Below are 23,448 nucleotides of genomic sequence, written 5' to 3' on the forward strand. Positions count from 1 at the left end.
GAGCACCAGGTAGCAAACCAAGGGAGGACTGTTGTTAGCTTCACGAACCGCTGCCGATAGCCGCGACGTTAGCTTAGCTAGCCGGCGGCTATCAGTGAGCTAAGTACGAGGTTCGCGGACCGTGGAATAAAAAGCTCACACATGTTTGTTTGCTTGGTGACGGGACAGAGCTCCGGGCGACCTTTCTGACCAGCATTATTTAATTCCACGCAATAAAGCTAGTCGCGTCTTTTACCAAATTCCGAGACTAACTCGCTTCCTGTGTCGCTACCGTCTAGCTTACGTGGGACGTTACACAGGGTCAACGTACATTACAGTTCCCACGGTACCACCGGGCTGTTTGGGCTCTTTGTTAGGGCTGGGACATTCAGAACCCCCAGCTGAGCTCACCAACTTTACCCTCACAAGAGGGAGAGGAAAGGATGAAGCTAACGTTAGTCGCCAGCTAACTAGCGTGTTAGTTTACAGCCACCTTGAAACGCCAATGTGGTTGTTTTAAAACGCAGTCATTATGCAGGTCACCCCGTATTTGCAGTAGCTAATACTAACATTATCGTGTTTGGGCCACTTTATGGGCGCTGGAACTGACTTTAGTGACCGTGTTAGCGAGCTAGTTCCCTGTGTAGGAATAGCGTTTCAGAGCCACAGCAGCAGTTTCATCAGCTGGCTGTGGCGCTGTGTCACTACCATTGCGTAAGCCAACAATGACACGTTTAAGACAATAACAAGGACTTTTTAAAGGTGGCAGCTTTGTATAAAATGAAGAAGATGTTGTGTGCCTTTCTCTGACACTTAAGGTCACCACATCGCTCAAATGTAATTTTGCCCCCCTGTTACTTCATTCTGAATGTCACGGGAGAGAGAGAGTTTAGGTTCTCCGTGTGCATCAGGCTGGAGAAGACCATTAGATGAGTTGACCTTTTCTGCACTGCAGCTAATCGCTGCTGAGAGATCTACTCCAGGCAATTTATGACGCATCACCTTTTCCTTTTTGTTCCTTTCTTTCTTCAGATTCCAGAGTTTGACAACCTCTATCTGGACATGAACGGGATTATCCACCAGTGCTCCCACCCGAACGACGAGGATGTCCACTTTCGCATTTCCGAGGAGAAGATTTTCGCGGACATCTTCCACTACCTGGAAGTGCTCTTCCGGATCATCAAGCCTCGCAAGGTCTTCTTCATGGCGGTGGACGGCGTGGCGCCGAGAGCAAAGATGAACCAGCAGAGAGGACGGCGATTCAGGTAGAGGGGGGTGCAGCAAAACACAGAAATTATCGTGTGTGTGTGTGTTTGATACCCAGAGTGGGGCCAACTGGGGTCATCTGATCTCTCACCTGGAGATCCTCCTACTCTCAGCCTCGAAGAGAGTTGAACATGATTGTTCAGTTTAGTTTGTTGCAGTTTCTTTTCTTGCGACGGCCAAATGAAGACAAATGGCATTCCAATGAACACAATGTCGACTGTCAAATGTACAAAGTGAAACATTCTCTTTTTACTGATCTGATCAAGATGACAAATTTTGCGAATGCATAGTGTTTGGTTTGATTCTGAGATGTTTGTGGTGCAGCCTTACAAGGCAGAATGAGCCTCCAGACATTTGCTTTGGTAAAGATGGAAGAAACCAGACTACAGGCTGAGACTGTGAGTCTGACCTGCTCTCTCTTTCTTTCTCTCTCTTTCTCTTGCATCTGCTTGGATGTCTGTGTGTCCAGGTCTGCCAAAGAAGCAGAGGACAAGATAAAAAAAGCTCTGGATAAAGGAGAGGTGCTTCCCACGGAGGCTCGCTTCGACTCCAACTGTATCACTCCCGGTAGGAAAGCCTCTGAAGCTTCACACAAAATGAACATTAACAGGAAAACGTCTTCAAAATCTAGAAAAGAGAGAATTTTTTTTTAAATGCATTTGTCATCCACGAGTGTTTAACTCGAAACGAGCATGTCAGAGTTCTGCTTAACTTTCTTTGCAGTTTCTTCCCTCTCTTTGCTTTGACCGGTTCAGTTTAAAAATACATAAAAAAATCATCCATATTCCAGGCACCGACTTCATGGCCCGACTCCAGGAGCAGCTGAAGTATTTTGTCTACAATAAGGTCTCCTCCGACAGGCTGTGGCAGAACGTCAACGTCTACCTGTCGGGTCACGAGGTGCGTCGGCGGCTGCTCAAGTTCATGTGATTTCTATTCATAGCTTCCAATGTCTCTCGTGCAACCTTTGCATTTATCTTCTCCCCCCTCCGCAGACTCCAGGAGAGGGAGAGCACAAGATCATGGCGTTCATTCGCTCCGAGAACACCAAGCCGGATCACAACCCCAACACCCGGCACTGCCTATATGGCCTGGACGCTGACCTGGTAGGGCTCTGCGAGCTGGGGTGTGCATCATTGCTTAAACCCTCATGTGGATGCTGACTCCTCCTCCCCTCTCTGTGTCCTAGATCATGTTGGGTTTGACCAGCCACGAGCCAAATTTCTCCCTGCTCAGGGAAGAGGTCCGCTTTGGAGGAAAGAAAAACCAGAAAAGGTTCTCTTCAGTCTCTTTTAGTTGATGTTTTTGAATTGTTTCATTTCATGTTTTTTGTTCACTTGTCTGTTCGGTCCCATTTTATTTATTTGACCTATTACCCTTTTAGGATAACGGCTCCAGAGGAGACAACTTTTCACTTGCTTCACTTGTCTCTGATGAGGGAGTACATCGACTATGAGTTCTCTGAGCTGCGGGTGAGACAGAGACAGACACACACATACACACTATTAGTGTTATCATGAACAGTTTTTTCCATGTTTGTAAAGGTAATAATAGACGTTTTTGTGTCTTTTTCATATATTCCACATTACAGTATTGTCTGTATTCTGACTATGCTTATTTCTCTTTTTTTTCTCACAGAATCAGATCGGTTCTCATTATGATTTGGAGCGAATAATAGACGACTGGATCCTCATGGGCTTCCTAGTGGGCAACGATTTTATCCCTCATCTCCCCCACCTTCACATCAGCCACGACGCTCTGCCGTTGCTGTACAAGACTTACATCAGGGCTCTGCCCACAATGGGGGGTGAGAGACGCGCGTCATAACGTCTCACTTTTTTAAATGATTGTTCAAATGTTTAGTGTAAATATCGTTTATCGTGGTCTTTGGAAGCCGTTTCAAGTGTTCTCATGTCAAATCGTCTGTACATGTTAGTGGACAACGTAGAAGCATGTTTTGCATCTATGATGTCTATCTCGCCTGAAAGAAAGAAAGAAAGAAAGAAAGAAAGAAAGAAAAATGACTTTTGTTTCCTGACTCAGGCTATCTGAACGAGAACGGCCACCTGAACCTGAGAAACTTTGAGAAATACATGGCGAAGCTTGCTGAGGTGAGGCGACATTGTACACGGATCCACTTTGTGTTATGATTAGTCATTTTCCAGTTTGACATTTTCAACTTACGCCTCATTGAGGGATTCATATTAATTTAATTTTTCTGTGGATGATCCTGAATAATAGATTCACAAAGTGAGGTCAACTGTATAAATAGGCACGTAATTAACATTATTGAAAATGGGGAAAACTGTATTAAAAAAAAAAACTAGCTCACCCAGAATCTTTATTGTATTGTATACAGAATTGTATAATAAAAAGCTTATAGGGAACCTAAATGGCGACGGCGTCATTAAGTCTGGCTTTAGCTGCAGGGTCATAGACCCCTGCAGCAAAGCGCACTTCATAGTATTGCTCGGGCTTAATAATCATAGTCCCGCAAAAACTTTGGCGCGTATCTCCTCCCACAGCGTTGCCAGCACATGCGTAAAAAATACATCAAAACGTGCGGCCTGATCGGGAATCGTGTGCTATGACTTTTCTAAGAGATTCGACCGGCCATTTTCCCGAAAAGTGCGAGAAATTGTCCCATTCACTTGACTGGGGTTTCGGACTAAAGAGAGCAAAAAAACATACATCTTTGTGCCCACAGTGACTCGCCATAATTTATCGTAGAGAAATGATTTAAAGTTTAAAGCGTTGACAAAAGTCTGGAGTTTATTTGCCCAATTGGGCATTTTTTGATAGCTAGCACAGTTTTCATGTAATTATTGTTCAAGTTTAGGAAAATGTGGGAACCATTTCAGAGTTTACAATTTGTGTGTATGGGGCAGGTTAGAGCTGTGATGTCATCGCTAGAGCACGAGTAGCTGTGTCCTAACGAACCTTTTTGTATTTGTATTTTGCCATTCACTCCACAATATTGACTTTTAAGGCATAATTTATATATGAAAACGTTGGAAATATTGTGCCGGTGGTACACATGTGTCGTGGAATCCAACAAATTTATACTGTTTTGTCAGCAAGCCTGAAAGCGACATGAAGTCCGGCCAACTGCTCCATCAACCTCTATGTTAAATCGGACCACAATTTTCTCTCATGACGGAAACGTGAGCACTTTACAAACTGAATTTACGCTCTCATTTATAAATCCTTACAAATATTTAAGTACACAGAAACGTTCTCAGAAGTCTTGTGCTTCTTATGATTGCGTTATTTTTGCGATGGGGTCCACGGTTGTCTGTCAACCGTTTGAAAGGTTGTTTTCTCATTAAATCTACAGTCCAGTCTCCTGCTCTGTGACAGTGTCACAGCTGCTACCAATTAGCCAATCAATCAAGCTGCCACCATGGCAACCGGTGACACGCGGGACAGGGGACTTTTATGTCTACCTGTCTGTCTCTCTGTCTTCCCTTTCAACATAAAAGCCCCATGATTTAAGTGTATCTTAACATAAAGCTAAAATGAGGATTATTGTATTAAATAGAAAATAAATAGACAATTGTACACAATATGATGTTATGTAATCACGTGATATGTTGCAGCAAAGTGCTGTCCCATTCATATTTACACCATCAAGCCCTCACAGCTAATGTTGGTGTGTGTATATATATATATCTCCAATCCACACATAGGTGCGCACGTGGTAATACTGTCGCGTGCACTCAGACTCTTGACTTTTGATCATATTTATGCAAAGAATTTATTTATATATATATATATATATATATATTTTTTTTTTTTTTTTTTTTTTTTAAGTCAAGGAGTTATTGATTCTTTAGAGATCAAGGACAATAGGGGCTGGTATTCATATGTAATCACGTGATATGTTGCAGCAAAGTGCTGTCCTATTCATATTTACACCAACGAGCCCTCATATATATACACGGCAGTAGTAGCCACACTTTCAAAATTTCTTGTAAAATTTTCTAGTTATTCTAAAGCCGTTACATTCACTTCATATTGATAGTCATGTGGAAAAGTTGTCTCGTACCACATTCAGTCTGCAGAGAAGTTTTCTCACAAAGTTGGTGTGAAATTAAATTACGTTTGTTTCTAAATGCGCCACACTTCTATTCTTCCTTCTTTCCTCCAGTTTGACCGGGAACATTTTAGTGACATCTTTGTGGACCTGAAGTGGTTTGAGAGCAAAGTCGGTAACAAGTATCTGAACGAGGCGGCCGGACTGGCAGCCGAAAAGGAAGCTGCCAGCAAAGATGCCAAGAAGAACGAGGTCTGCTGTTATGTCAAAATGTTTCATATATAAATGTATACACACGCGTATCCTTGTGAGTATAACTTGTGTGTGTGTGTGTGTGTGTGTGCGTGTGCGCGTGTGCGTGCGTGTAGGATTCTACCTCGTCAGAAAGAGTGATTGGAGAAGGAAAAGGAGGCGACGACGAGGAAGAGGAGGAAGATATGTTTGAAACTGAGTTCAGACAGTACAAGCGCACCTACTATATGACCAAGATGGGCGTGGATGTGGTGTCTGAGTGAGTGCCCACACACAAACACACATGCAGTGCATAGAAAAACAAGAAGCAACCACAGGAGGCATGGCTCCCTGATGTCAACCGTAACCTTTCAAAGTTACTTACTTTTTTTCCGAAGATACTTCATTTTTCATGTGGGAAGAAAGGAAAAAAAACGTTCAGTGAAAATAGTGTTTGTTGTTGTAATACTCATCTCGGCCACAAGAGGTTGAAATGCACCACTACCCCATGTTGTAAATAGGCCTAGTTAGGCATGTGGCCCTAAAATATTCTCTTATTTGCAGTGACTTTCTAGCCACGCAGGCCAAGTGTTACGTGGAAGGTATCCAGTGGATTCTCCACTACTATTACCACGGGGTTCAGTCCTGGAGCTGGTGAGAACTACATTCTATATATTAGCCATGATACATTCATCCCTTGCCTAAGTGCGAATTCTCTTTCCCATCGCCAAGTACGCTTGTGTCATCGTCTACGTGTTTGTTTATGTCCAAGATAACCCTGAAAAGCATACAAAGAATGCTGGACGTTTGTTAGCTAATGCTGTTCACTTCATAGCTGGCTACAGCCCTGCCTATGTTGTTAGCAAATGTACTCTGATCTGATGTGAAAGTAGCCTTACCCTACTCTTGGTTTCTTCCAAGTCCCCCAGGGGCTCATGGGGAAATTCAGATTAAGTTTGAAATGTTTTTGAGAAGTCGGGAGTATCGGATAGCTTAAGCCTCGCAGGAAATGTTTACACATGTACAGCAAGCGCAGCTTTGGTGAAAGCTACAGTCCGTAGTCAGGAAGAAATACAATGCTATGAGTCAGTTCAGCACTCAGTAATGAAAAAGTAATGCAAAAACCCATTTATAGTTGAGGACGTTGGTAAGAGCACGTTGCTCGCTTTCCTTCATCTGCTCAGTTTGTTCTATATCTAAATTGCATATTAAATTATGTGTGCCTGTCTCTCCAGGTACTACCCCTTCCACTACGCCCCCTTCCTGTCTGACATCAAGAACCTATCGGAGTTAAAGTTGACCTTTGACCTTGAGAAACCCTTCATGCCCTTCCAGCAGCTCTTGGCAGTCTTGCCCGCTGCCAGCATGGAGCTGCTGCCTGAGAGTTACAGGGTAACGCACTCACGATGCAGTATGTTTGCACACACTTCATTTTCGGATTCCACTCGGTTCAAGTATCGTAAAATGGAGCAAATATTATTGTGCAAGAGCCAAACGTGAAATAAAAAAGGTGATTCATTTTTATTATTTTTTCATGTCACAGCACCTGATGACCAGTGAAAACTCCCCCATCATTGAGTACTACCCACTCGACTTTAAAACGGACCTCAATGGCAAGCAGCAGGAGTGGGAGGCTGTGGTTCTTATTCCATTCATTGATGAGGTACACACTGACACAACGGGAGGAAAAACCCTGACGCAGTTATGTTTAAAAAGGCATACTTGTGTGTGTGTGTGTGTGTGTGTGTGTGTGTGTGTGTGTGTGTGTGTGTGGTGTTTATTGAACAGAGGTGCCTACTCGCAGCCATGGATCCCTTTAATGACAAGATGACGAAAGAAGAGAAGGGCAGGAATCGCCACACGGAGTGTGCGGTTTACTCGTACGACTCCGAAAACGACTTCACATACGCCTCCAACCTGCCTCAGCTATTCCCCGACATCATCCACTGCCACGTCAGGTACACACACACACACACACACACGGCCGTCTAGTAGTTTCAAGGCTAAAACACAAGAAGCTGGCAGAGGATATTAATGATCATCGTGTGAGATTTTAGCAGCGGTGCTCATAATTCAAGGAGTTATAAAGAGAATACACAGATTTAGTATTGTCCTTTTAGTAGAATTTGATCCTATTGGTTGCTGCGTAGGAGTTTGTGTGATCCAAACTTGCCAATAAAAAAAAGAAAGCATGGTTTTATCTAGGGCTGCAATAACGAATCGATAAAATCGATCATCAAAAGTGTTTGCAACGAATTTCATTATCGATTCGTTGTGTCGCGCGATTAATACGCCGAGCAATAAGTCGCGGAGAAGAAAAAAGAGCGGAGCAACTGGCCGGCCAGCGTTTCTGAGATTGGAGTGAGACACGAGAAAAGCTGAGGTCGTGATCTTCTCAAAAATAGAAGATTTTTGATGAGTCGAGTCTTGGCCAATCAGCGTCTTCGTGTTAGGTGGCTCTGTAGGTTGAGCCACCGTCTTTCAGTAGATTTGCATTTTGTTAGGTCGTTGCGATCTTTTTATAAATATATATTTTTTAATGTATTTCTTCATACGTGGACAAAGTAGAATGAAGCAAATCACGTAGTTGGGCTTAGCCAACAACGTGACGTCGTGGTCATAAGAGACCCAGAATGAAAGAGTTTAAGGAAGAGGACGCTCTATATGGAGCAGTACAGCTTCCCTCTGTCCCAGTATTTCATACATATTGATAAAGCAGGGTATGTAAATGCAGCCTCTGGAGGGATCAATTACAGTAAAAAGGGCTCACATTTGGCAGATGTAAAGCATACATGTGTATGTTTTTAGTGTTAGTCCATTTTTATTGTTTTAATTAACCGTTCAGGGATGTTCAAGGAGCAACCTGTTTGTTCACTTTCTGAAAATGTTTTGCACTGTCACTTCTGTTTTCGAATAAAGGGTTGGAAATGAACGCTTTTTTGATTAAAAAAAATATATATATTTTCCGATTAATCGAAAAAATAATCAACCGATTAATCGATTATTAAAATAATCGTTAGTTGCAGCCCTAGTTTTATCTAACAAATAAGTTTACTTAAATCCAAATTTGTTGGCGTTTAGCCTTTCAAAAACAACATTTGCACTACGGTAAAGCTACTCTGCCGCTTGAGGCACACAATGGGAGGCACACACTGACATGTTATATTCATAAAAGAAAGTTGATGTTTTTCCCCCCCCCCCGACTAGCTCAATAGAAGCCTTGAATGAAAGAAAATTACATTTGGTACAGCCCTAAATATTATTAATATTAGCGTAGCCTAATCTTTTCCTGAAACTGTGTTAAAAAATGTAAAAACATTTGTATAGAAATTCAACAAAACTGCGGAGCATTCAAATGTTTATTTTGAATATCAAACATGAATGAAGCTTTGAACTCTTCGGCACCGCTCAGGCTGAGTGGACATGTTTTCACTCTGACCTTTTCACAAATAAGTAGACATGATGAAGTACATTTGTCAAATCTATTCATACAACGTAAATATGTTACATTTCCTTTTTTTAAAGTTGTATTTAACACCAAAGAACTCAGCTGGAGTGAAAACTAGTGGGGCAATTTCTTTTGTGTTTTTGCAGCATTTGAATGGTCACATTGCAGGTTTAGGAAATAGCTTCCTTTTGTGTGTGTGTGTGTGTGTGTGTGCTTTCACACAAATGTTCGCTGCAAGTTGACAGTGTCGTTTGTGTGTCCCAGGAAAACGGACATCCCGATGGACGCCTGGCACGTGGCGTTGGACCACGTCAGCAGACGCTTTGACCGCTCAGCTCTGTACTTCTGTGGCTTCCCCACGCTGCAACACATCAAACACAAGGTGTGTGTGTGTGTCTGTGTTTGTGTTTGTATGAATATACAGGGTCTGATGCAGTAGTAGACTACATAGAAGGAGAATGATTAAGAATAATCTCCACTTTCTTTGTCGCTCTCTTTTCTTATGGACTCTATCCCTTCTAGTTCTTCAAGAAGAAGAGCGGGGTGGTCGTGTTCCAGCAGAGCAGCAGAGGGGAGAACATGATGTTGGATATCCTCCCCAGCCAAGATGGAGAGCCGGTGAGCTTTTGTTTCATTTTTACAGATCTGTTTTTTGCAGATGGGACGTTTTACAAAACTATCCTTATTAGGAGGAACTGGGACACGATGGTTCCCGATGGCTGCGCAGCCGCCACCAGTGTGCTCCTGCCATAAACGCTGATGACCTTTGAATTGTTTTTACATCTGAGATCACTCCCCGCCATAAAACACTTTAAACAAGTTATTCTTTCTGGTGAAAAGGTCAGAAAATACGGACCGCAGCTGCGCAGTCCCGGTGAACAGCTGAGTTTGCAGTGGCATTCATGTCATATCTCTTGCCGTTTTCCATTTATTTCCCCACACAAAGGTTATCTCGAGACATCTTAACGCAACAAGGCAGCTCTTAGACAGGTAGACGGGCGAGGAAAAGAAATCCTTCAACTGTTATTTTAACACTCTTACCAATTTGGCGTTCTCTCTTCCGAATAATCCGGCCGCGTAACTATCCATTCGTGAAATGAAATCGCACACTTTTAGGACCCTCATTGCCCCGGGAATCTGTACGGACATCAGTGGCTCTTGAGAGATTAGTCAGCTATCGGCGCCTTTTCTGCCTCAAGCTATTGTTTTCATATCGGCCTTTTAAAAAGATCCACAATCGGTCGACCACAATGGAAAACAAAACACACAGCTGAAAATATTTCAAGCAGACTTATCCCTTGTGTACCTCAAGTTGATCTGATGTCCGAAGAGGACAAAAAAAGTCTGCGCCAAAAAAACGCCATTAATATGCCATTATCTATTATTAATGTAAACCACATTCAGTCCTGATCATAATCACAATATTTAAATCCTTTCCCTCTTTGTCTCTTTAGGTTTGTGACCATGTTGCTGCACAAGTGCTGGGGAAGTCGGTGTTTGTTAACTGGCCGCATCTCGAGGAAGCTCGCATCATTGCAGTGTCAGATGGACACGTCAAGTAAGAATTAGCACTCGGACAATAATGGCAATAATCTTTTACAATCTGGAGAGATTCTACACATGTATCAATAACCAGTGTATTACTTTTTTTGCCATATCTTTTGGTAGCATCACCGTGATTTTATGGAACGCATTTTCTTCCCCCCCAGTCAATAACAACTGAAATGTAAGAGTACGTTGATGGGAGAAAAAAAAAGAGATCTTTCCAGACAAATTCTACTGGAAAGTGTCTTTACAATATCAGCCGGCGAATCCTCGGCCACAATCTCTCCGACTGTAGCACAGACTTCGGCTTTGTGTCTGCATGAAGCACGAGGAGTTATTTTGCCCCATTTTGCAGGTTCTGTCTAGATGAACCGCCTGGAGTCCAAAGCGTGTATGACAGGTCCACCACTCCTCCCCCCACCAAAGTCACCTGCCCCCCTGACAAGGAGCAGAAGGACTGGGTGAAGGACGTGCAGGGACTCACGGAATAGTAAGTCTCCGTGAACACGGCTCGCCTTTTTCTTCGTAATGTTGTTTAGGAAACGGATTGCGGCCGTTCGTTCTCGTGGAGAAGATAAACTAAGATAAAGCTACACCTCTCTGGCCTTTTTAACATGTGTGTGATATTCCGTTCTTTAAAGTGATCTGTCTTCCTCCCAGTTACGTAAAGAGGAAAGGCATCATGGTGAATGATACGTCGGTGGTTTTGTACGGCCAGTTGCTGTCGGGAAGGAAATACATCCCCAAAACCAACGGGGTGGTGGAACTAGAGAAACAGTGGTCCAAGCAGGTCCTCCCCTTCGCCTACCAGACCATTGTTAAGGTATACGCACGCACGGCAGAAATGAATACACGGATTAGAGTCATTGGACCTGTGAGCAACCAAGCACCATGACTGCAGTATGTTTGAATCAAAAATACACACCTGGATCAGGAGCAGTGTAGGCAGCCGGAGCTCTTTATGCTGAGCTGTGGTGTTTTCTAGCAGGGCCACGAGGCAGCAGGGTCGTTCCATAGCAACTCGTCGAGAGCTCCACATTCATGCCGTGAATGAAAAGAAATAAAAATAAAAATCACGAGATCCAACAGAGCTGCTCCAAATACTTTTTTCTCAGTTCAGACTCTTGTTTTAGTTTTTGAAGTTTGCGTATTCTAAGCGTGAGTGAATGTTTTTCTTTTTTTTTTTTTTTTTTACCGGATTGGGAAACCAAGAAACCCTGAGAACAATTTGCATAATAGTGGCAGCTGAATGTTTTGCAGTCGTCAAATAGAAATACAAATTTCAAATTTGGGGTAAAAAAGAAAAATATATATTTTATTTTTTTACCCCAACAAAGAATCTTTAATAAATAAAATATGCCTCTACTGGTTTTCACTTTCTTGCAGCCATTGTGTTGTAATAATATAGTTACATCACATCTAATAGTCATTTAGTCCTGCATAAAAACATGGTGTGCCACAAATCTTGCTACATATAGCTTAGGACCTAACGAACCCCTTTTTGCTTTTAAAAAAAAAGATGACTATAATAATAGCTTTATTTATGACGCCTTTTTAAAAAACAGAGTTTACAAAGTGCTTAAGGCAGACAAAGCAAAAGCAGGAAACAAGACAAAATAACCACAGAAAACCAAACAGGGAATCCAAACTAAAGCAATTAAAAGGGAAACACTGAGAAAATAGTGCAATAGATGAAACGATAAAGAACACATCAATACAATTAAAATAAAACACGATAAAAAAATAAAGAATAAAAGCACATAATCACATTTAAAGTATATAAAAAGTGATTTAGAAGAGATTGCTGATTCTGCCAGCAGGTCGCTTCAAAGCCGAGCTGCCCTGGTGGCTAAAACAAGCTGGCTTTTTAGTTTGGCTGTTCCTAAGTCGAGGCTCTAGACGGGCCCTCACTTGAGGATGCAAGGCTGCTAAATGGCTCCTACAACTTTGCTGCTGCGTGCCCCACCCAGACGTTGCTTAAACAGATGATCAGCAAAATCTTAAATTCTAAAACGACCATAGAGCCGTTTTGCTGGGTTCTGAACTAGTTGGAGACGAGAGAGCGACTTTTGGTCGACACCAGAGAGGAGGGAGTTACAGTAGTTGAGTCTTGAGAAGATCAACGCAAGAATGACTTTGACCAGGAGTTGATTGGTCTGAGCAGTATGCAGTTTGTATGGACGGTATCACAGACATCTTGTTAACTAACCCACACTGCTGAAGACTCTCCCTTCCTCCCCGTGCCACTCGCTCATCATATCTTTCGTCGTCTCTCCAGGACATTGAGGCCTTCTACTCGTCGGTGACTTGCTTCAAGAGCCTAGATGAGCTCTTCCCTCCAGCAACCACTGTGTTCATGGTGGGGAACCCGTACTACGGCAACGTGGGCGAGGTAAGGGGCCGCTGTCCTGCAAGGTTCCCCAAGTGTTCTTTTGGCTATTGTGTGCCACTTGTGGAAAGGGAAGTCGGCTCGGCTGTAAATATTTCCTCCTGAATCTTCGCCCCTCTTTTGTTCCTCGCTCCACAGGTTCAAGACTCGAGCGACGTCATCAAAGACGGCCGGGTGCGGGTGGTCTTCAACGTGCCGCACGAGCCACAGCTGGAGCCGCTGATCCAGAATCAGCACGTAAGAGACGCGCCGCCATGCGATGCCACTGAGAAATACTGTTGATTCCGAGGTGGACCACCCCCCATTTGTGCCTCACATGCCTGCGCTTGTTTTCATCCCGCAGAAGTACTGTGTGAAGTACAGCCCCGGGTATATCCTGGCGTCTCGTCTAGGCATCACCAGCTACCTCGTGTCCCGCTTCTCAGGAAGCATCTTCATCGGCAGAGGCTCCAAGAAGAAGTGAGTTCAGGCTGGGATGCACAGGATTTATTTAAGTTTGGCTATTCTGATTTTACATCATTCAAGTTTACATCTTTTCTTTCTTTTTCTCTTTAAATATGTAAGAATTTACACTTATGTCCTGTTTTTAAATCTGAAGCCTAAACGGATTAAATTATGAATTGACATGATAGTTGACTGAGGCATAAAACTGCAAGTTTTTCTTCCCGTGCATTTTTCAGTGTAGCGAAAAGGTTCTGTTGGTTCCACTGATCGGAACTCTTTATGTTCCCTGCCGTCCTGCTGTGCACCAATGTTCCCCCTTCACTGTTCGCAGCCCCTGTGGGGAACAAAAAGCTAACGTCGGCCTCAACCTGAAGTTCAACAAGAAGAACGAGGAGGTTCCTGGGTACACAAAGAGAACTGAAAAGGAGTGGCTCTACTCTTCTGCTGTGGAGGAATTGCTGGCAGAATACCTGGACAGGTAAACAAAAAACACTACAAAGGGACAGTTAGAATTTATAGAAGTGGGGTTTTATGAGAAAAGTACCGTATCCATAGTCGGTGTATTACTAGTATGTGGTGGTTTTGAAGCGCTTTGAAGAGAGTAACTTTTTTTTATTTTCCCGGGGAGTGTGCCGACCACCCCCAAAACATTCCTACTGTCCCTTTTTTTTAGTGAGACTTTCAGCCCTGAGTTGGAAGAGTGCCGTATCAGCACTGAAAGTCTGTTATAACTCCCTACAGTCCAAAACGGCATACAGGGGAACAATGTTTAGTTAAAAGATGCACTATTTCAACATATTAAACGTAGTTTTTTTTTCATTTTTATTTTAATGCTTTTCTAGATTTTCTGAAGTATTCAACTTGGTGTCCAGAAACAGTCATGATGATGTTTTCTATGAAGATGACATCTGGCCTGCAGAGGACCAGAACGGGTAAAAGAGCGAGCGAGCGAGCGAGCGCACACACACACACACACACACACACACACACACACACACACACACACACACACACACACACACACACACACACACACACACACACACACACACAGCGTTCTATTATATTGATTTGCCCCAAATTATATGATTTGGGGCATGACAAGAAGTGTGGCATTCCTGCGATTGAACCTAAACCTAAGTGTCAGATCTAATAAACATCTTGAGGAACTGCAACCTGCATAAGCTCCGGAGCATTTCCTCTCTGCCGTACCTCCTAATTAACCTTTCTTACCACTCGCCGTTTGAAAAAACTCTTTAACTTCTGAATTCACTGAATAGACGTTGTACTGATCGATGATCTCTTTACCCCCCCCCCCTTGAAGTGCGGAGAGGGTCGGTGAGATCACCTCGTGGTTGAAGGGTCACCCGGTGAGCTCTATCGGCAGGACGTCATGCGACCTCCAGGTGCTGGACTCCGCCATCGTGGAGAGGATCGAGGATGCGGTGGAGAAAGCCAAGGTGACATTGGCATTCAAAACGGGCTCAAACCACAGCACGCCGCCTCCAGCTGGATCTGACCAGAGGTCCCATTCACACCCTCTCTTTGTCTCTCTCCCGCCATCATTCTCTTAGGTGAAGAAGAGTACCAAGAAAGTCCGTGTGACAGTCAAGCCTCATCTCCTCTTCAGGGTGAGTGTATCACATGAGTATATACAACATATGCTATGTTTACTGGACTTTTTTTTTTTTTTCCTTCCTTCAGCTTTTGTCTGACTTCTTGCACACGTCACGAAAAATCTTACAACAAGTATTAGTTTGTGTTCGCATCGCTTTAAGATCTTTTGAATCAGGCCATGTGTGAATAAAAAGAAGAGTTTGTAAACAAATCCTGTCGTCTTGGATAGCATACTCGTTTTAAAAATATTACTTATTGTTACAAAGATTATGTTGCTAAGCTAATACATTAATGTTGTTTTTAGACTAACAGCAGGTAAATAAACAAAGAACACTGACAATTACATTTTAATGGATTCACTTTGCTCTTTGTAGAGAAATGAAGAGATAGAAAGTATTTAAATATTTCCATCCTCATTCAAAAATGTATTTGTCAACCAGACATGTATTCCTCAATTATTTTAATAGTTATGGAGCTAATTTTTTTTAAGCATAAAAAGTCAAACATTCTCTCGGTCCGGCTTCTCAGCTGAGAGAATTTGCTTAAGTCTTCTATGATTTGTAACTTCAATGTCTTTTGGTTTGGGACCGTTGGTTGGAAACGGTGCATGTCTTTTATAGGGTGCCTTCCTAGTCTTCCGACCACTCAAAGCGCACACACACACACACACACACACACACACACTCTGAATATCTTTTTAAGATAATAACAATAACGTGCAACCTGTGCAAAACAATGTGTGCAGATATGTGTGAACCATCATGTTGTATCGGTATTAGTTTCTGCAATGAACCTGCGATCCTCTACAAATATTTTTTAAACGGGGTTGTAGATTTGTTACGGCCACTCTCAATGTTGAGCTTAGATCTGTATTCTGTTTTGAGAGACATAACGGCAGAAAAGCTGACCTCACGGCTTTTGGCAAAACGGCAAGAGTTGGTGAGTCGCGCATGCGCCACAGTAACCTGTTCAGGGCGTAACAACGTTTTATGTCGGTGTACTTTTGAACTTTGTGAAGTTCTCATGTAGCTCATGGAGAGTGGTTCTCCTGAAACTACAAGGTAGCCGGTTCGATCCCAGGTCTCCCTGTAGTTTGCATGTCGAAGTGTCCTTAATTAAAAAGGATGGGTAGAATGCAGAGAATAATTTCCCCACTGGGATTAATACAGTATTTTATTTATATATATATATATATATATATATATATATATATATATATATATATATATATATATATATATATATATATATATATATATATATATATATATATATATATATAAAAAAAACAAAAAAACACCAGCATCTCCCGCTGCGGCCCACCTGTAATACCTCTGCCTGACAGTTTGAGAACCACTGCCGTACACGGTGCCTGAGAAGATGGGAGGGATTTGTGACGGCTTTTAGGTCTTTTCTGACCAAACAAAGCCAATAAGTTTGACTTGTCTTCAACGATTGAAAGATTATACAAACACAAGAGACGGTGGATGTATAGCAGGTTCTTGTTTCTGAATAGGATAAGCAATAGTGTTACATCAATTATTATTGTCCTTATTACTATTATTATTATTATCATCATCGTTGTTATTATTAATGACCTTGTATCGAAGGCCATACATCGCATATTATAAACACATAAATCGGTTAAATGAATATAGACTGTTCAGAAAACCAGTACGATGAAGCTCAGCATTTACCATGTGTAAAAAAGCCATTATAATAAAAATAATATTCCCAATAATGAATAGTACTCAAAACAAGTGTTTGTTGAGCCCTACATACATACTTAAAGTATTAATTGTGTGTGTTGGTGTGTGTAGCCCTTGGAGCAGCAGCAGGGAGTGGTTCCAGACCCGGACTCAGAGTACCGCCTCTTCGATCGAGTCATCAACACCAGGGAGAGCTTCTCCGTCCCACTGGGACTTCGGGGAACCGTCATCGGCATCAAAGGAGGTGAGGACATCTTCGTACCGGTGACATGTCCACATTTAAAATGAGAAAATATGTACACACACACTGACTCACACTTATTCACTCTTTTCCATTGTGTCTGTCCTTGTGCCTTCAGCCGAGCGCGAGGCGGAGGTTCTCTATGAAGTGCTCTTTGATGAAGAATTTGCTGGAGGTCTCAACATCAGGTAATTGCATCTGCAGTGTGAGCATTGCCCTGCATTATGTCCTCTCCAACAGAGCAGAGCATAATGTATGCCAGAGTGATTTCTCACCCAGGCATATGACTCTCTCTTCAGGTGTACGTCAGCTCGCGGTTACCGCCTCCCGCCCTGCGCGCTCATCAACCTTTCCCATGGAGCGAGAGTGGATCACGGCTCCCACAAACTCACCGCCATTGTCAAACCTCAGCCAGCCACGGCTGCCAACTTCAACTCCCAGCGGCAGGCGTCCGGCCTGAACCACTCTCCACGGTCTCCCTTTACGCCGGCACAGGTAAGGGCGGGGCCCCGCCCCGCATGTATTCATTTAGCGTCCCACCACGTCATGTTCTTTCCTCTTACTCCCTTTCGTTCTGTGTTCCGCCGCTCCACTCCTGCAGCTTAATAATAAACACGGTGTGGTGAAGGCAGCCTCCCAGGGCAACAACAGGAACTCTCCCTCTAAGGGCCCGATCCAGAAACAACAGGCCAAGGTGAGCGTGGGCTCTGCTGTGTGTGCAGAGGCCCGTTTTAACCATGCGATCTTACTAATATACGCATTTTTGTTGTTCTCATTTTGTCTTTGTGTCTCCACTGCTCCAGGAGTACACTAACGTGTGGCAGTCTCTGCAGAGCTCTGGTCCTCCTCTCAAGCCTCCTGTCCACTGGCAAAATGTACGTCTGTGTGTGAGACTGTCTGTATGGAGGCCTATTACAAAAAATGGTGCTCATATTAGTTTGCATATTTGTTGTGGTTTGAGGTTTGCAACTTTCGAGCAGTGATTTTTCTACATAAGATTCTTTGATATTGTGTAAAAAGTGGGCACATTTTATGAATGAAATGGAACTCAACACAGGTGAAGGAGAAGACATCCGCAGAGGAGACATGCGTAGCTAGTTACAGATGTGCAAAAACGAATAGTTCAAAACATTTTTCTCTGTTGGATTTGAACCTTTTAAGCCCCATTCAACCTAGATAGGTTGAATTTTACACATGATAGTTAAACTGTGTAAAACATTACAATAATCATGAGCAAATATATTGATGTTACACATTAAATTAAACAAGAGAACCTGGACTACAATAATTAGTCAGCCATTTCAACACAACTCAAACACCAACTAAAATAATTATTAAAATATCATAATCATAATTTTGTCAGCCCACTCAGCATGTTTCCGGAACTAGCAACCCGTAGCTCGGTGCTATCAGAAAGAACAGTTGGCAAAAAACAGATGGCAAAAAGCAAGACACAGATTCCAAATCTATTCACCAAATCCCTCTGCTCCAAAGCATCACAGAGATATGAACCAAAGAACACAGCAACGTGAATCGCTTTACAGTCAGAAATGCTGCCTACCTTTGTTGATTAGAAAAAGAAAAACACATTTTCCCCAGTAAATCCACACTGATATAAGTGTATTGAACACCATAAGTAATATACAAGTGAAATATAAGGTTTGGTAGATAAAATTCAAATGGCACAGATTTTGGACACCTCACCGTCTCTCTGTACTAAACCCTCTCTAACTTTGTTCTGCTTCACCTTTTCAAAGTCAAACTTTGCAGAGAGACTGTTCACATATGGTGCTATGATTTAGAACTTTAGACCTTAGTGAAGCATCATTTCAAAGAGAATCATCCTGAAAGTGCATTTTTTTTATAGGCGGGCCTGAAACTTCTATTTTTGCTATGTTTCAAGCTATAAAAGCTATAACAACAAAATTATTCAAATAGCTTGTGGTTGCAGAGATACACCCTTTTTAGTTTGGGTATGTTATTTTGAGCAGAATCCTAAAAAATACCCATGTAGCTTTTAAACGTATGGACCGTCTTCCACTTACTTATTGAAACAGACTGTTTTAGCTGTGTGTGTATATACAATAAAATACAACAACCTTTTGTGTTTCCAACTCTAGGAAGGCCTTTCCCAACAGGGGAAGAACCAGCAGTCCAACAAACCCGTAAGTACACACATGCTCAGACCACCTTATATACTGTATGTATGTATGTATGTATGTATGTATGTATGTATGTATGTATGTACATGCAGTGAGCTGTACTTGCATGATTGGAGGCATGTTATATTTACACGTGTGTTTGTGAATATGTAGCTTGAATAATGTTGGTGTGTTTACTTTGCAGGCCCCAGTTACCGGAATCAGACTGTTGAAGAAAAATGAAGATGCCAACTCTCTTTTCCCCCCACAGAACGGGGCCAATAAGGTACACACTTATACTTTGAATCTCCTTTTCCTTGACCTGTTTTTCTGCAGATCACTTGATGTGCATCTTTTAGCTGTGAGGGACAGCCCAATGGATACAACAAGCTCAGAATCCTCAGTCCGTATGTTCGTGTAAACCACAGATATGAAACGATAGAATGTGATGCGTACTGTGTGGCGGCCATCTCACCCGGGTCCAGTTTTAAACTTGCTTTGATTGGAACATATGGTGGACGTGAGCCTGTCCATCAATTGAGTCACACTTTCCGGTCGTCCGGCACAGAGTTTTTGATGAGCGGTTGAAGAGCCTCGCTAACTGTAAATGAGGACTTGTTTTAATTGATTAAGTAAGTGTTCGGTTGGAATGTTTAGCGCCTTCAGCAGAACTCCTCACAACCGTCATAAAAATAAACCTCCCATCTACTGACTCGTTAAAAGGCATGTTATTGTGAAAATGCCCATCGTCCCATGACTTGTTGGATCTACTGTTTTTATATCCACAGTGTAATCTGATAGCTGCTCTGTCTGTTCCAATGCTCCCTTGTATACATATTTCTCTCGCTTTAGGCTTCAACGGAGTTTGAGGACCTGATCGCCAGTCTTAAGATCTCCAAGGGCAGCCAGCGGAACCCACCCCCTCCTGCTCCTCCACAAGCGCCCACCAGCCAGACAGACGGCCCGTTGTCCCCACAGTCCTTCGCCATGGTGAGTATCGCAGGCGGAAGGTCGCTTAAGATGTACGGTACACGAAGAGGCGATCTGGGAGGAGTAAGAGCCTGTAACGATATGATGCGGGTCGTTGAGCAGGGTTTGTTCGCTTGCTCTTGTTTTCGCAGAAGGGAACCCTGATGCTGAAGGAGATGCTGAAGATCGACGGCGGAACAGGAAGTCCCTCCTCCCAGGAGGCAGGTGACACCGACGGCCAGCAGCACAACAGGCGGCGGTCGTCCAAGAAACTAGGTAAGCAGCCGATTACTACACCACAGGTCAATGTACCACAACCAGATGTACAAACCCCTGCCTGTGTACAACTTAAGAGCCATGTCCCCCCCCCACCACCCCCCACCTTTCATCCCAATTTCCAGCAGCCAATATGAACGCCCCATTCGGCGAGAACGCTGCAATAGCTTCCCCCGCATTGGCCGGCTCTGCCAACCTCCCCAACGCCGTGCTGACCAGCAAGGTGTCTGAGCTGGCGTGCGTCTGCGTGGGGTTGGGAATGGCTCCACCCGACTTCAGCTTCATAGGCAGTAGACAGGTTCGTCCTTTGCGACACACAGGCGGAAATATGTTCTTGAAGACCGCCCCACCAAATTCATCTATGGCTGCATGCTTTAAGGACCCCTCACGTTTGCATTGGACTCATGCTTTGACTGACTGCCGACTCCTTACTAGCTACTGTAAACCTTCCCCCGATCAGTAGGGGCCGCATGTGTGTGTATATGTATGTATATATGTATGTATGTAATAAATAAGCAAGCCAGATGGTTGCACTGTTGCCCCTCTGCCCCCACAGGGTCGGACATTTGTGTGTCAGGTGAAGCTATCCAATGGGTTGATGGTTCACGGTCCGCAGTGCCAATCAGAAAGTGATGCCCAGGAGAAAGCTGCCTTCTTTGCCCTGCAAAGACTGGTAACACACACACACTCACTCACACACACACACAAATGTAACTAGTTCGATCAGACTTTTTGTCACTCACCTCTCAGCGTGTGGATACTCCAAGAAAAGAAAGAATATGAACCATTTCACTATGAAATCATTGATATTCTTCATACCATTTAGCTATATGCTTCAGCCGAGGTTTCCTGTGGGGATTGTGAATGTTCATTAGAAGGTTTTATAGTTCAGATCTCTGTCTGTGTCCTCCTGCTCATCTGTAGAACTCAGTGGGATCTGGCTTCCCCCTCCCACCTCCTATATACCCGGGTATGGGTCAGATACGACCCCCGCCCTTAGGACCCATGAACCCCGTCTTCAACCAACAAGGTCGGTCTTCCTTTCCTTCCATTTCAGAAGCAAAGTGACTCCTCATATCTACAACCTTCGTTAACTTGAACCTCCTCCGTGTGCTTTGTCCTCCAGGTGGTTTGATGCTGCCCCCTCAGGGTTTCGGCCCCGCCCCCATGTGGGGAATGCCGGTGCCTCCCCCTCACCACCACCACCACCAGAACCAGCCGTTCTTCGGGCCGACGGGAACCTTCCCCGGTGCCACCCACCCCCAGGCTGCAACAGCGCTGCCCATCGGCTCACACAACCAGTTTATTCCGCTCCAGGTACGTAGACAAGGTGTGTGTGTGTATATACACACACACACACACACACACACACACACACACATATATATATATATATATATATATATATATATATATATATATATATATATATATATATATATATATATATATAGTTTTTTTTTTTCTCAGCGCTAGGGGCAGAGTTGCACTTCTCGTCAACGTCATGTTTGGCCAAAAATTAAGTAAGGGGCGAGCCTTTCTACTTTAGCATTGAATTCCTGTTTTGACGTCGGTGGGTGTGGTCAGGGGTGGTTTTGGGCACGGGGGACCCGGGCGGCACTTTTTCATGACACGTGGGGGGCGGCATGATGTGGAGATTGGTGGGGGGGGGGCGATTCAGATCTTATGTCGTGGTTTAATGTAGGCTCCTGTGAGAGCGAGAGACCCCTCAACGCTACAGTTATGGTAACCCTCCCTTTTTCCGAACAGGTGACGAAGAAGCGCATCTCGGCCAACAAAAAGGGCCAGGACACGCGGGAGTTCTACAGCGCCGCCCACACCGTGTCCAGAAACGTGTCGCAGAAAGCCCAGAACCAGCCCTTCGGGAACTCTCTGACTCAGGGCGAACCCCTCCAGGGCAAGTTCGACCAGCCGCACCAGTACGCCGCCAACAGCAACCAGTCCACGGAGAGTCCTGGCCCGACGGACGCTGCTTCCGCGACGGCAGCCCCGCACACGCCCCCTCGGCAAAACATCCCAGCAACGGGCCACACCCCCGGTTCCTCTTTCAAGAAAAAGCACAGAAAGCTGGCTGTCAACTTTGAGGCGGCTAAAGTTGCTGAGTGATGAGCGCGAATGCATGCATGTGTGTGTGCTCGTGTTTGTTGTTTTTAATCTACTGTTTTAAAACCTGACTCAACATCTCTGATCAAAACCCTCATTAGTGTGAACGTTTCTTTTCACTTTTTGTAAGTGCAAGTTATTACCGCTTCCACTGGAAACACAACACACACATTTTACCCGGCAGAATTCCGAGAGCTGAGTCTCATGGTTCAGCTCCTCCTCTTTGTAGACTTGTTTCAAGTCTGCTCGGCATGCATGAACGAAAACTGTTCATGAAAGCTGGCCTTTTTTTTTTTTTTTTTTTTTTTTAATTAACTCTGGCTTTTAAATCTACCAGCCAAAATTGAACATTGTAATCTCAGAGACTGTGGCACGCGGCAGCTTTTCCACATCGGCAAAAACGAACCCCCACAGTTGTGATGAACAAGCTTGTTTTTCCTTTACCGGCACGAGCAGTGAAACGAGTACATATGCGTCTCCCGAGGGGCGTAAATTCAGAAACAATCGGCTGGCTTAAAATGTTCTTGGGGAAAAAAAGTACTACTTCTTCTCCACATAGTGGTGAAGAAGATCCGGCAAAGTGAAACACTGCCTTTTTAAAAGGGCATTGTCTTCATATAAATATGCATTTTAGGAATTAGTGGCGAGTTTCCGCTGTCTTTAGGTCGGCTCGGGAGGGGCCCACGCAGGGCGGGCTGCGCTAGATTTACGGTCCTCGACGTTGATCTTCACTCGCTGGATTGCGGTTCTCAGGGACAGCAATGCCGTGTTTGTTTTGTTTCTTAATTATGCATGAAAGCAGGCCTTCTGCTTGTACATACTGATCCGTGTGTGAGGCGGTGCAGCTATTCTGCTTCGTGGGGTTTGGATCAGCGTTGTTAATCGGGCGACGATTAATTTGAATGTTTTCCTGATCAAGTTTGACAGCCTTCTTTTTCCTGCAGACTTTTGACGCCTTGCTACAGTTTTTATACTTTTCTTTGTTGACGACAAGGCCAAAGTAAAAAATAAATAGTTGAATGCACACGATGCA

At 43.7% G+C, this 23,448-nt stretch overlaps 1 protein-coding gene across 2 annotated transcripts in view; it reads left to right on the forward strand.

Annotated features, from left to right (window-relative positions):
* Positions 1–22,588, forward strand: part of xrn1 (5'-3' exoribonuclease 1) — a gene marked incomplete at its 5' end in the record, with an annotated part of 22,654 nt that extends 66 nt beyond the window's left edge. The window contains 41 exons of one of the 2 annotated variants that reach the window (XM_079221097.1): positions 1–9; positions 1,012–1,244; positions 1,715–1,812; positions 2,036–2,145; positions 2,241–2,351; positions 2,435–2,520; positions 2,630–2,717; positions 2,884–3,052; positions 3,289–3,356; positions 5,396–5,533; positions 5,650–5,792; positions 6,077–6,166; positions 6,748–6,904; positions 7,056–7,175; positions 7,301–7,470; positions 9,225–9,342; positions 9,483–9,578; positions 10,415–10,518; positions 10,861–10,995; positions 11,166–11,328; positions 12,784–12,897; positions 13,033–13,131; positions 13,238–13,353; positions 13,670–13,816; positions 14,181–14,270; positions 14,663–14,798; positions 14,913–14,969; positions 16,776–16,908; positions 17,024–17,093; positions 17,205–17,400; positions 17,507–17,599; positions 17,709–17,780; positions 19,026–19,070; positions 19,252–19,332; positions 19,899–20,036; positions 20,168–20,291; positions 20,417–20,589; positions 20,848–20,964; positions 21,216–21,321; positions 21,418–21,608; positions 22,062–22,588. The exon at positions 1–9 is cut by the window's left edge and continues 66 nt beyond it. In XM_079221097.1, the coding sequence (XP_079077223.1) occupies positions 1–9; positions 1,012–1,244; positions 1,715–1,812; positions 2,036–2,145; positions 2,241–2,351; positions 2,435–2,520; positions 2,630–2,717; positions 2,884–3,052; positions 3,289–3,356; positions 5,396–5,533; positions 5,650–5,792; positions 6,077–6,166; positions 6,748–6,904; positions 7,056–7,175; positions 7,301–7,470; positions 9,225–9,342; positions 9,483–9,578; positions 10,415–10,518; positions 10,861–10,995; positions 11,166–11,328; positions 12,784–12,897; positions 13,033–13,131; positions 13,238–13,353; positions 13,670–13,816; positions 14,181–14,270; positions 14,663–14,798; positions 14,913–14,969; positions 16,776–16,908; positions 17,024–17,093; positions 17,205–17,400; positions 17,507–17,599; positions 17,709–17,780; positions 19,026–19,070; positions 19,252–19,332; positions 19,899–20,036; positions 20,168–20,291; positions 20,417–20,589; positions 20,848–20,964; positions 21,216–21,321; positions 21,418–21,608; positions 22,062–22,418 (5,061 nt within the window). In that variant the 3' untranslated portion in view covers positions 22,419–22,588. The remainder of the gene's footprint in view (positions 10–1,011; positions 1,245–1,714; positions 1,813–2,035; positions 2,146–2,240; positions 2,352–2,434; positions 2,521–2,629; positions 2,718–2,883; positions 3,053–3,288; positions 3,357–5,395; positions 5,534–5,649; positions 5,793–6,076; positions 6,167–6,747; positions 6,905–7,055; positions 7,176–7,300; positions 7,471–9,224; positions 9,343–9,482; positions 9,579–10,414; positions 10,519–10,860; positions 10,996–11,165; positions 11,329–12,783; positions 12,898–13,032; positions 13,132–13,237; positions 13,354–13,669; positions 13,817–14,180; positions 14,271–14,662; positions 14,799–14,912; positions 14,970–16,775; positions 16,909–17,023; positions 17,094–17,204; positions 17,401–17,506; positions 17,600–17,708; positions 17,781–19,025; positions 19,071–19,251; positions 19,333–19,898; positions 20,037–20,167; positions 20,292–20,416; positions 20,590–20,847; positions 20,965–21,215; positions 21,322–21,417; positions 21,609–22,061) is intronic. The other variant, XM_079221098.1, reaches the window with a different exon arrangement.
* Between the last annotated feature and the right edge of the window lie 860 nt (positions 22,589–23,448).

Source organism: Taurulus bubalis (genome assembly GCF_910589615.1).
Source record: "Taurulus bubalis genome assembly, chromosome: 1".
Classification (NCBI taxonomy): domain Eukaryota; kingdom Metazoa; phylum Chordata; class Actinopteri; order Perciformes; family Cottidae; genus Taurulus; species Taurulus bubalis.